At 40.7% G+C, this 13,592-nt stretch overlaps 1 protein-coding gene across 1 annotated transcript; it reads left to right on the top strand.

Annotated features, from left to right (window-relative positions):
- The first annotated feature begins 2,449 nt into the window (after window positions 1-2,449).
- On the top strand, window positions 2,450-13,282 carry TNFSF18 (TNF superfamily member 18). Its single transcript, XM_084771893.1, has 3 exons — window positions 2,450-2,626; window positions 8,136-8,169; window positions 10,564-13,282. The coding sequence occupies exons 1-3, from the start codon at window positions 2,492-2,494 to the stop codon at window positions 10,917-10,919; spliced, it is 525 nt and encodes a 174-aa protein (XP_084628019.1). The 5' UTR covers window positions 2,450-2,491; the 3' UTR covers window positions 10,920-13,282.
- Window positions 13,283-13,592: the final 310 nt, after the last annotated feature.

Genomic DNA, 13,592 nt, shown 5'->3' with positions numbered 1-13,592 from the left:
CTATCCTACTGTCGCCTGTGCTGACTTGAAGTTTCATTATTTCTGAGTCGTGCTTAATAGAAAGAAGTCATGGAATGTACATTCGTTTCAAGATAACTGTGTCAGTTTTCTTTAGATACTGTCACAAAGCTAAAATAAGACTATACCCAAGCCCAATCTTGGACGTGCAATTTCACTTGGACGTGCAATTTCACTTGGCTAGTTCCTCATGAGGATTGCATCTCTCCTGAAATGAGTAAGCAGAAGCCCGTCTAATATTTGGACGGGAGACAAGAAGGAGCAGATGGTACGAGCAAGAAGGAAAGGGTCCACTTCTCAGTGGTGGATTTTAAGTTCTCTGTTTGTGTAACACAAAAGCGAGAGTTACAGGGTCAGTGTTCTTCCTCAAGAGCCAATTTCTCACTCACCCCTGTGTGATATTATTAGTCCGAAGTTGTATTGGAGAGTTATTCTTGTGTAAGCATCTTCCTCAAGAATAGTTTATCGTCAAGATACAATAGGGCCAAGTTGCTTGTCAAGATACAAGTTGAAATTTTGACAACTCAGTAGGAAATATTACCCCAAATAGTATGACACTAAGACAGATCTGGATTTGTTACAAAATACTACGGCCTCTGGACTGTGATTTCCACTTCATCAGCCATTAGTGGTTTGAGGAACCCCGAAACCTCTACTAACCTTAGCTTCCTTCTTCATAGATGAGGATGTTAAATCTGTTTTCCCCCTACTTTTAAAAAACCTTTTACTTTTCTTTTAGATTAAAAAGATACTGTCTCCAAAATACTTTCATTTGAATCAACTTTAGTTAACCTATTTTCTATGAAAAAAATAATAAAGATTATTATTATTTTCTAGAATTTTATGATAGAGTTCATCCCCACACTTCTAAAAAGGGCAAAGATAAGCTATAGTAACCATCATGGAACACTAAGCTAAACTTTGTGCTTTGTTTTATTATTGAAAAAAACTATTATGAAGTATAAATACAGGCTCAGAGAAATCCACTAACATGTCATACAAGGAGTCAGGGCTGAGCTGTACTGAGCAATGCTAGCAGGTGTGTCTAGATTTAAAGCCCATGAGGTTTCAAACAAATGATGCTGGCATTCTGTAAGTCAGGTAATAATTTTGTTTAAACAGATGAGGAGGCTTATGTACAGAGAACAAAGGACTTCTTCATTTTTGTGCTTAATTTCTATTTTGATGTCAGAAAGGGAAAGACATTTACTTGTTTGTTTGTTTATATATTTTTATTTACTGGCTTTTCAAGACAGGGGTTCTCTTATGGTCTAGGCTGTCCTGACCTCGCTTTATAGACCAGGTTGGCCTCGAACTCACAGAGACCCATCTGCCTCTGCCTCCCGAGTGCTGGGATTAAATGTTGCACCACCATGCTAGGCATGGAAAAGGCATTTATATTTGTGGGCGAAGGACAGAGTATAAACTGAGGTTGAGGGCAAGGTACAAGAAATAACCTTTTAAATGACAATTTTACTTCTATTTGATGGCAGAAATGGAATTTAGTTTCAACATGGTAAAAGTGTGAGAAAATGGACCATTGTTTTATTTACCAATATTTGCTAAGTTCTAATAATGTACCTGCAGTTTTTCTTTAATTTTTAGATTTATTTTATGTGTTTGAATGCTTTGCACACATATATGTATGTGCATTACATATATGTTTGTTACCTTGGAAGGTCAAAAAGGGAGGGTTGGATTCCCTGGAATTGAAGTCACAGATGGTAGCACATTGCTGCTCGGACCTGAACTCAAATTCTTTGCAAGAGTAACAGAGGATGCTCTGAATGGCTGAGCCATCTCTCCAGGCCCCAGTTGCAGTTAAAAAAAAAACTATTTCAGAATAAACACATCTTGTACTCTAGAAAATTATTACTTTTTTTGTTGTTAGAGGTTTGATTTGCTGTTTCAAAACTTCTACCAGCACGCAACTGACAAGCGGAAATGGTACGTATGTGAAGTGTACAGTGTGTGAACATGTTGTTTAAAGCATGCATCCTTGCTTCTTCAGCTCCCAAGTCTCTGTCTTATCCAGCCATTATATCTGCAGTATGAAAAAACTTAGTTTTACGTTTTATTTCTTCTTAGAAGGGGTTTTTTTTTTCCTTAGTTGGAAATAACTTGAAATGCACAGAGTGTCTTACAGCAGCTGAGGCTGGCTATGTTTGTACCCAGTACTTCCTCTTGCTTTAGGAAAGACTTTTCCCTTCTGAACTTCCCTCTTAGCGGCTCCCCCCGCCCCACCCCCCCCCCCCATCCCGTGTTTCTGTTGGCTCTAAGCCTTCTCATTCCTTCTGTATGTTTGGCCCGGTGCCATGATGACTGTCAGGGCTCAGCAGTGTTCCAAAGGAAAACTCCACCCCCCACCCCCACGGCTAATTACTATAAAACATGACGTTGCACCGTTCATTCATCACTCGTGCATATCTGCTTTCCACAGCTCTCATCCCTCCACAGGAAGAGGTCTAGCCTCATGGGGGAAACTCCTTTGAGCCAGTCCAGTCCTCGAGGGGCACAGAAGTTCAGGAAGCCATGGCTCATGTGTATAGCTGCCCTGTTGCTGGCACTGCTCTATACCACTGGGGCACTGATCTTTACTTCATTCAAGGTAAGGTGGCAGTAGACCCTACAGTGGCTAGGTATATTATATAGAGGTGATTTGCTCATCTTATCATTATCATTGCTACTCAGTTTTGCTAGGGGTAGCGGGAAGGAAGGCATCCGAGAGTGCAAACAGTATAAACAATTCAAGCTTTGTAATGGCATGCATCTTTAAATTTATCTGGGTGCTTTGAGACCAAAAGGCACCAGAAAATACTAAATGTGCACTGTAGGCTTGAACTAGATAGAATTACATGTTTAAACTGAGCCTTTAACAGGTGCCTGTGGAGGCTCTTTTTCCCTTCCTGAGACTCCACTGGTATCTTCTTGATAGACTAAAAAAAAAAAAAAGAGAGAGAGAGAGAGAGAGAGAGAGAGAGAGAGAGAGAGAGAGAGAGAAACGCTAGTACATGGTGCGCTCTTCAGGTAAATCCAGATAAGCTGTGGTCTCACTAGGGAGAGAGACACAAAAAGATAATGGGAAACAGAATAAAGTGGCAGGAAGGAAGTGCACGCTGAAGAGGGAAATGGAATTGAACTACAGAAAAAGAAAGAAAGCTTGGATTCCAGTTCTAGGTTAACCTCCTCATAACCAGCTGCACAGATTTGAGAAAGTTCTGTCATTGTTCTGATTCTGGTTGTCAGGTCTGCAACACAGTGACAGGGAAATGGATCTGTTTACTCAGTGTCCTGCTAGCTATAATTACATTGCTCAATGGTTTACATAAGAGTAGGATAGGCCATGTAGTTATGGTTTAGGAATTCTAAAGTGAGGACAGTGGCTTTGGGCTGAGGTGACCAGGGAAGGCTTCATGGAGGAAGAAGAAGCACATGTCTTTTTTTGGGAAGCCCCTGAGCAGGAATTTCCCATTGAGCTGCAGTCTAAATTGTGGGTCTAGATGGGACCTACAATGGGAATGTGATCATTATCAGGAATTTCCCATTGAACTGCAGTTTTAATTGTGGGTCTAGATGGGACCTGCAACGGAAATGCATATCAGTTAGGCTCTTTCTAGAAGTGTTTTCTGTTCCAGAACAGCCAGGGCTGCACAGAAACCCTGTCTGGAAAAACAAAAACAAAAACAGCATTGACCAGAAAGAAATTAAGTAAGGCGTGACATAGTTCAAGAGGAAGCCTATTTCTGGCTCCATTAAACGACTCTAAACCTTGGGCAGAGTAAAATGATGGACGCCTGTGATACCTGTGTAAGAAAGAGTTGTGGTATGAGCACAGGAGCCAGGGGTGTTCTTAAAGGTGTGGTTCTATGTCAGCAAGGTGCTGAGAGAAGATGCAGGAGGAAGCAGTGCGCTGTCCATGCCCGGTCAGGTAGTGGAACTGGCCATGGTGGTGGCTGAGGTTTACATAGGAGCTCATTATTCTGCAGTCTGTAAGTGGATAAATGCATGAGAGGCAGAGGGAGTTCTAATCCCCAGCCCTGCCCTTCCAAAGAATGACCAAAGACACAAGCTTTCTGAAGCAATGGATGCTGAGCAGAAGGGAGAGGACTATCAGCATCCTCTGGCATTTAAAGGAAGAAGGTGAGAATGGCATTGATTTCATGCTGGAAATGCCTTTTCCTCCTGCAAACCTCCTCGGATTTTATTAGTCAGGTGGCTCTGAAGATCACTGAGTCTAGGCGCCATTGGGGGAGGGAAATGCCTTTCTGAGTGACATCTCTTTCCACAAGCAAACCTAGCTAATTCATAATGTTTGAACACTGATGCCAGGTTATCCCCTCAAAAGAACACACCCCTTTCAATGCAGGGTTCCCCTTCTAAAAATAACTAAGAGTTTATTCCAAACTTAGGGAAGTAAAAGGCTTTTCCGGATGTGATGCTTGGCAGCCTAGCTGCTATGGGGGAAGCCACTGGCCTTCAGCGTTAGCTCCACCATTACACTTTCCTTATTAGCTACAAACAAATGGCTGGAGCAGAGAGATTCCTGCGGCCAGCAGGTGGTGGCCACTATGAGGAGGTTACTTCCACCTACACATACTTAGGAACTTAGAAGATTTTATTTTTTATGTTTGTCCACTCCAGTTTCTCCATGTAAACAAATCTCTTATGTTTAAAATGTAGGATGGGAAGTTAGGTTTTTTTTTTTTCAGCTCAGCAGAAATGTTTTTGGTAGAATTGTTTTTTCTCTCTCTTCTAGAAGACATTTAGTTAACAAAACAGGCTCTGAGCTCAAGGAGTTTGGCCAACCCCTCCATGAAAGCAATTCACATAACCTCTCTCTCTGAAGGATCCAAATACTCAGGAAAGTCCCTTTCTTCAGTGAAATGAAAGATGGAGATCCAGAAGGGAAAATGGAATTTGTCCAACTGTACCTCCAATCAGACAGAGTAGATTTTGTTTCCAAACAGGGGTGGTTAGGGTTAGTTAGTCTGAAGTCTGTTCCGGTCATTTTGAGCCAAACCAAGTACATCTGGGCTTAAAGCAAAGAAAGGTCAGAAGACCAAGGGCTCCTTCTAAGCATTAAAGCAAGCAAAACTAAAGCAGACGGAAGGAAAGCCTCGTGCATAGCTTTCTGTAACATCACCAGGATTATAAATAGAAGCTGCCTCCGTGAGTGGTAGGGGTGAGTGAAAGCTTTGAACAAGACAGTCTAGTTTCGGACTCCAGCCTTGCCTCTTATCAGCCATGTGACCTTGGGCTGGTTGCTTCATCACTGGGTCCTCATTTCCTCTTCTACAGAAGGAACATGCTGCTTCTTACAGAGACGCCTTGAGGACTAATGAGGCAGTGCTGTGCCTGACATGCCTGACTCATGGCTGGCTCTAGATAGATGGCAGTGATGAATATTCATACCATTGTTAGACATAAGATTACAAGGAATGCAAACTAACAAGGTCATTTAAAATACGAAGGGCCACATCTCTCAACCGAGCTTTTATTTATGGCAATGTTCAAGATGAACACAGTTGTGTTTTCTAACTCTGAGTAGATATTAAAGAAGCTTCCAGTAGGCTTTCTGCATGTTTGTTTCTGTCACTTCACTTGTCACTACTCCTTACACCTGGTAGTAGCTGTAACAAAATCCATGATATTTATATTTAGGTGGCTACTTAATTGCTTCGTGTGTGTTTGTGTGTGTGTGTGTGTGTGTGTGTGTGTGTGTGTGTGTGTGTGTGTGTGTGATGTGTGTGTGTGTGTGTGTGTGTGTGTGATTGTGTCTTTCTAGTTGGATTACAAACTTCTTGAGAGGCAACAATTGTACATTACATTCGTCTCTCTTGCTTACAGTGCTAGCATAACGTTGGGAGCATAGGTACTTAAGTTGCTTGTTTAATTCTTCTTTCTAACCAGCATCATTATTAAAGCAGCTGCTATTTACTGAGCAGATTCAGGTAGGGTGTCTGGAGAAGCCCTTCCCAAGAGTCAACACAGTTAAGTCGAACAACAGGTTCAGTGAACTCTGCTATTTATTCCCTGATCAGGAAACTTGAGTTCTGGGAGTCCCTGCTGTAAAGTCCATCAGTCCTGTTCTAAGTGGAATTTGGGCATCTCGTCTAAGAAAAGACAAAAAGGGATGAAGTAATTGCAAGAGTAAAACATATTTCAGGAAATCCAATGCCTTCTAGTGCTTAGATTCATGGTTTCTATCACTTTCTATTGCACCTTCTTATCAATAAACATGCTTTTATTATAATTACCAACATCTGTATGCTCAATAGTATCTCATGTCTGAGATACAGTTCCAGGCACACAAAGAAGACATACAAGATTGAAACTCAGAACTGTATAATAAATAGTTTACAGTCTAAATATATTTTGCTTTAGTTAAGATATTAAGCTTTCTATAACACAGTCACATGTGATTCAAAGATAATAAAATAATTGGAATACTGTTTTTGAAATTCTGGGCCTCTACCTTCTAGTCACAGTCAGAACCCTAGTAATTTGATAATGTTTGTTTTATTTCCTTAATTTTAGTTTAACATTTTATAATACAGTACCTTAAAGTGTATATCCTAATTGGTCTTGATTTATGACTTTGATGATAACAATTGAAAACTGCCTTCTTGGACTTGATGTTCACGTATAATGTCATGTTCTGAAAGCAGCTGGCTTTGGCATCATATATCTAACTGCCTACTTGATATCTAATAAGCGTCACAAATCAGCATGTCAAAACTCATGATTGTTCCCCTCTTAACTTATTTTTTCTTAGTCTTGCCCTTTGTAGCAATTGACTTTATTTTTCCAATGGCTGCAGTGCCAAATCTTGGAGGTAGCTTTGTTTCTTCTCATTGTCTCATGCCAGTATCCATTCATGTCAGGAATGCTAGCTACTTCTTGCTTCCTCTTAAATACAGCCTAGCTTGGCCTAGAAGGCCCAGTTTTCCTGCTCAGCCTCCTAAGTGCTACTATGACAGGCATGCGTCACTGTGTCAGACCAGTTGGCTCCTCTCCCCTCTGCCAGCACCTTGGTCAGAGGCACTATGCAATCCTATGTACACGAATCCAGTCCACGCTTAATTTGCTTCATTGCTTTTGCCTTTCATTCTCTTTAGTTTTTTCCTAGCATAATAGCTGGATGAATCCTCTAAAAGGAACATATATCAGTTTCCACATGAAAAGAAAAGGCTTTTGGGTACTTTGCTCCAAGGAAACTAATGAAGTTTGAGTACCAAAAGATGGCTCTGCCTTGTCTTACTCTCAAGCATTTAACAGCATTTAAATGGCTGTATTTGTGAATTAGCCAGAACTAAGTAAGATCTTTCAGCATGTATGATGGGGCACGCTGCAGACATCTGAAACAGTTGTATCTGATTCTGTTGGCATCTTAGGTATTACACGTGGCATGTGATTTTCTAAACATTGAATGTTTCTAGAGCCAGTTGATGGTTATTTTAAGTAAAGAGACAGATAAGCAGAGGTTCCATTATTTTCTTCCCACAGGCAGCAGATAATCTTGGGAAACTATAGGGTTATAAAGATTGCTGTTCATGGTAAGCCAGAGAAGAACAACACAGTTCCAGTACTTGCCTTGTGGGTCTAAGTTAAATAAACAGAACGAGACGCCAAAGTCCTGCGTGAGAGACCCCAAAAGAGATGTGCTACCTTTCTTCTCATTATCAAATCTAAAACTCAAAGACACCATTTGAAAGTGAGAACAACACTGCCTATCACGCTATTCATGTGTTTCTTTGTCTCCTTATACAGCTAAACTCCAGCGTGTCTAATTAGACTGCTTCCCCGCATCCACACAGCGTTTGCTTCTTCCTACCTTCCCTAAGTGCTAATGCCAAAGCCACCTGTAAGTCAAATGTAAAGGACAGGGCCAGTCTTCTGTAGAGGGAAGCAATGAAGTAAGACATGAGCCAGGGGTGTGTGTGTGTGTGTGTGTGTGTGTGTGTGTGTGTGTGTGTGTGTGGTGTGTGCACACATTAGTCCCCCCCCCCTTTGACTTTGGAAAGTAGTTTGCTTTAGAAACTTTAAGCTCTAAGTAATCAGTCGAACAAGTAGCAACTGCACCATCATTTTAACCATCGCTTCCTTTCCTTCTACAGCCAGCTGCCAAAGAAGCCTGCATGGTGAAGTTCGGTGAGTAACACTTCTCTCACAGCTTTCTTTCATTTTCCTGAGTTTCTGGTGCAAGAAGGCCAAGCCTAGCGCCCTCAAAAAGCCTGTGCCTCTCTTCGCCCAGTTTGATTATTGTTTGATTATTGTTTATTATAATCACTCATCCTGTACTTGCCATCAGCCCAGTGAGAACTGAGGCTTCCAGAGCAGATCCAGATGGACAAGCCCACACATGGTGACTCTCGTGGCTGGCCTATACCGCCCACAAAAACACTTGTGGACCTGCAAACAGTGACACCCGTGGCAGGCATATACCTCCCACTAAAAAACGTGGGGATCTGCATACAGTAATCAGCTTTTAGGTTTATGCGGGCTACTCCTCAGATTCCCACAACCTTTCCTCAAAGCACTTCTTATATTTCACCCATTTCTAGTGACCAGTAGAGCGGCAGGGGCTCATTACTGCAGTTAGAATCGGAGTGGAGAGTTAGAGGAACAAGCACTTCCTCTTGGCTTCTGAGTCATGTTTCTTTATAGTTGCCTGATATTTGCTCAGAAAACATATGGAAATCAGTGCTGTTGGCTGTTTTAGTTTCATTTCTGTTGCTTTAGTAAGATACCACGATCAAAGGCAACTTGGATGAAAAAGGATGTGTTTTGGCTCACAAGCGCAAATGGCAGCCCGCCACTGTCACAGCAACAGGACCTTGACCCGTCTAGACAGATTCACAGTCGAGAAGCAAAGAGAAATGAAATAATGAAATATGTATTTGCTTACGTTCTAATAGTTATATATCTATTTCTCTATTTTTTATTTTTACTTTTAAAATTATTATTTTTTATTTATTTATTTTACAGTTTAGAACATCTTGCTTAGGGACTGGCACTGACCATAGTGGGCTAGACTTTCCCACATCTATCAACTTTAGACAGTCCTCTATGAGACCAACTCAATATAAACAGCTCTCACTCACTTCTTTCCAGACAATTCTAGGCTGTGTCAAGTTGACAAGTAATTCTAATTAGCATACTGAGTCTCAGACTATTTTTTTAGAACCCATACAAAATATCAAGTGTATACATTTTTGATTGTATGGCTAAACAAACCCATTTTTGATATGATTAAAAAATTGATGCTAAGGTGATCTTTTAAAAATCCTGTACCTGAGCTAAACAGGAAAATAATTATAATTGTTCCTGGAGACCTGCTGTGTGCCAATGAGGAGAAACGCAGAGCTCACGGACGGTGGCAGGTCTCTGTGGTGTGCTTTGCTGACCAGTCAGTCCTTCATTCTCCTCCAGCGCTTGTCTCGGAGCCTTATTCTAGTTATTTGTGTATGAACGAGGATCTAAGTCAGTGCTGCCTCTCTCAGGCTTTGCCTCTATAGCTAAAGTTAGGGGGAATTACAGAAAAGGTCATATATGAACTTTGAATCAGTAAAAGCACCTGTTGGGGGGCCCTGAGTAGCCAACAAAACTGCTATCGTTAGGGGAGTAGTTCAGTGCGGTACATAGGAAAAGGACCCATTTTCCATGTGGCAGTATCAGACTAAAGAGAGTTATATTTAATTAAATAAATCTATTTCTAGTTATAAGGTCACCAGTGTACCAGTAGATAGTTGAAAGGAAGCTAGATAATGGCATGTGAGATTGAACATGTTATGAAGAACCGTATTTTAGATACAGAGCACCAAACTCAGAAACATAGACCTGTCAATCAGTTTAGAGACATTTACTGATGCTGAGGTGGGAGGATCACTCGAACTTAGCAATTTGAGCCCAGACTGGGCAACACAGCAAGATTCCTATATCAAAATAAAATACAAGTGTGTTCCAATTCTAGGGGCTTAGTTAGGTGATGGGGATATAGCAGTTGGAAGAATGGAGAATACTTGTTATCAAAGATGCCATATTGAAGTGGATGGGAGACAGTAGAAAATGGACAAATTAATTTATACTATGCTTCTTGTTAACATCATCCGTGAAGAAAATCAAAACAGTATAGACCAAGGGAGTCACAGGGGAGCAATGTTGAGTGTAGACTGGTTAGGGAGCATGTCCCTGGTAAATCACCGCAGACTAAATAGTATTCACAGAAGAAAGACATGGGATGCACAGATTGTGAGCAGTCCTCACTCTAGTCTTGTTGTGTGATTCCTCTCTCCCCACATCCCTTCTTCATTCACAATACCTGAGAAGAGGAAGACGTACAAAGCCCTTATGATCTGCAACTTCTCTAAAACAGAAGAATGGTTGATCTTTACAATATAATTAAAATACAGCCTGAGAAAACTAGACTAACCCAGGTAGAGAATCCACCTGTAGGCAGTAAAGAATGTACTATAACCAGGTAGAAGATGAAACAATAATATAAACTTGATTTCTTTTTTTCTCTCCTTTTTCAATTTCTTGTAGAACTATTACCCTCAAAATGGCAAATGACATCTCCTGAGCCTTTTTGTGTGAATATGACATCTGATGGGATGCTGAAGATACTTCGCAATGGCGTGTACTTAATCTATGGCCAAGTGACTCCTGTTGCTAAAGAACACATAAAAAACCCTGCTTCCTTTATAATACAGCTTGTTAGAAAAGACGATGATGTCTTACAAACTGTAACGAGTGACTTTCAAATCGTAACCATAGGAGGGATTTACGACCTGAAAGCTGGAGATACCATATATTTGAGGTTCAACAGTAATGACCATGTTCAGAAGAATAATACGTACTGGGGGATTGTTTTAGTGCCAGATCTCATATTCATCTCCTAGAGATTTAGTTTTATCCCTTCATCTTCTTCAGTGTATCTAGAGATACTGGTGGGTTAGGGTTAGGGCGTTGATTGCTGGCAATGCACACAGTTTGTGAGAGGCTTACAAACCAACACAAACAGAACCTCTTGGCACATAAGATTTTAACTCTCCTATCTGTCTGAAGAAGACTCAGCAAATGGGCCAAATCCTTAATGTTGGGCCTGCAAATACACATGAATAATCCATGATAAAAAGTATGGGCAACAGATGGACAGACCTCTTCCAAAAAAAAAAAAAAAGTCTGTCTAACCCTTGAGTCCCTGGGTTGAAAATGAGGTCCTCTTTCTATGGGAGTCTTTCTTGGTTTGCAAAAAGGGTGTAGGGTGGTAGCTTGGCCCCTTTTTTTTCCCACCATAATTTCCTTGAGCTGTTTTACCTTAATCCCTTCATACTCACCTTCTGAGAGCTTCCTAATGAAAAGTTGTTAGACTGGTGGGGTGACCAAGATATGCCAACAACACCCGTCTCTAGACGTGGTATATTTTTAAAGACTAGAGAGCACTATGAAACCTAGTGGGACAGAGGTGGAGATGGCACGAAATGGAATTTTGGGGGATTTTTTTCCTTGATTTCTTCATTCTCAGGATGCAGGGTCATTCTGAACTTTGCACTAAGCCTTCACTTTTGTGTGTGTGTGTGTGTGTGTGTGTGTGTGTGTGTGTGTGTGTGTGCAAACACTGCAAATAGTAAAATGGGAGTTTGCACTAGTAGACATTAGATTTAACCCCAGAAATTGTTATGTCTCTGGCTGTTTACTGCGATGATTGCACATTTTTAGTTGGTGTTCCTTAACTGGCAAATATATCAATTTTCCTACACCATAAAAGAACTCTGTGATGTTAATGGGGTAGAAATTTTTGGGAAAAAAATTGAACAGCAAGAACATGGATAGATGGATCACAAGACTCTTGCTTCAACTCTGAAGTCACAATGAGTTACGTGAGTGGGGTTTTCAATTTTCCCATTCACACGGCCTCTGCTTTGGAACTGGTATTTCCACTGTCTCATTACACATCTCTAAAATGGAATAAATTCAACTCTAAAATGGATGCATCGCCTTTATCCTAATGTTGCCAGAATGAAGCTGCAAGAAACAGAGAGCCTTTCTGTACTAGCAGACATTTTCCTCTTCTTGCCTGGAGCAAGAAAAAGCCAGAATGCTGTTGGAAGAGCCTGTCTCAGTCAAGCATGCTAACGTCTCAAAGTAATAGAGAATATCTATGATCAAATTTTGGACTCTGCTAAATTTAGCCAGCTTATAAGTTCTTGTTGAAATGTATTTTAAAGCAATTTATAATATTTGTGAAAAGCTATATTATGATATTTTATATAAAGCTAATTTAAAATATTTTATTGTATGTAACAAAAATACTTATTACAGGCTAAGCTATTCCTTATTTTTTTATGAATAGTTGCTGAATTGCTATAGAGTACAAAGACTCTTGTGTCTGCATATCTTCTCAGGAAATTAAAATTATATCATATGTATTTATAGAAACCTGTTAGTGTTGATATTTGTTGTTTTTTAAGCAGCCCTGTGCTGGCATGGGCTAACACTACTTTATAAGAACCAATTGTTTAATTTTTAGGAATTGTGCAGTCTGGAAAATTTTATACCATGGAGATTGACTATAAACCAGAGCATTTCTTTTGGAAAACTGGTTCACCAGGACATCATTTTTTTTTGTAAAAAGCTCTGGTGTGTATGTTGTGTTTGTATATGTTGTATGTGATTGTGTATGTATGTGTTGTGGGAGAGCCTGTGCACATGTGCATATGTCTGTGGGTAGTACGCTGATTGTCTTCCTTAGTTGCTCTTCTTGTTTTTTGAGGCAGGGTCTCCCATTGAACGTGGAGCTCATCTATTTGGCTTGGATGGCCCACCATTTGGCTCTAGTGATCTGCCTACTGTGGCTTGACCTTACCACCCACAGCTCTTGGGTTAGAGATGTGTGCCACTACGCCTGGCTGTTACACGGATGTGGGGTACTGGAACTCAGGTCCTTATGCTTACATAGCAGGCATGTATGTTATCAGTGGAGCTATTTCTGTAAAACTTAACGTCATTCTGTCCCTGCCTCATAGGACAATCAAGGTAGACAATGAAATGATATTGCCATACTCACAGCAAAGGGCCAACAGAATTATGATTTTTTTTTAAGGACCAGTAGAGGTTTCTGTACTTCCTATATAGAAAGAGCAGACAACATATGGCATCTGACTGTCTCCCAATGTTATCATTTCAAGCCTTTGCTTTTGATGTCTACTCAGTTCCCTTTCTGTATCTTAAAACCACAATAAAATTGGTATTTATAACTGTACTGCAGTTGATTTGTCTTTTGGTTATAGGGCTTTAAAGAGCACAAAATTACATCACAGAAATCATTGCCCATACAGGCACATCTTGGCAAGTGTTAGAACTTGCAAAAGTGAGAGCCAGGTGCAGTTAGTATTGGCCGCAGCCACCTCCGTTCAGCCCGATAAGTCAGGCAGTTTCCCTTTCTGACTTCCACCCTTCTCGGCTAATCCACCTTGCTCAGACACACCCTTCTAAAGCTTGGCTCGCACTGGCATCCTTTCCCCTTCCACTTTCTCTCACCCAAGCCGTAACAAGTATTACAGCACTGAGGA

Source organism: Acomys minous (assembly GCF_964271855.1).
Source record: "Acomys minous genome assembly, chromosome: 1".
Classification (NCBI taxonomy): domain Eukaryota; kingdom Metazoa; phylum Chordata; class Mammalia; order Rodentia; family Muridae; genus Acomys; species Acomys minous.
The sequence above is the reverse complement of the archived record's forward strand: the minus strand, read 5'-3'. Positions and strand labels throughout refer to the sequence as shown.

Bases quoted from the DNA above. Each gene is read 5' to 3' on its own strand.
- TNFSF18 (XM_084771893.1), top strand. From the start codon at position 2,492: ATGGGGGAAACTCCTTTGAGCCAGTCCAGTCCTCGAGGGGCACAGAAG. The intron at 2,627-8,135 runs GTAAGGTGGCAG...TTCCTTCTACAG, and splicing joins TGATCTTTACTTCATTCAAG to CCAGCTGCCAAAGAAGCCTG. The intron at 8,170-10,563 runs GTGAGTAACACT...AATTTCTTGTAG, and splicing joins AGCCTGCATGGTGAAGTTCG to AACTATTACCCTCAAAATGG.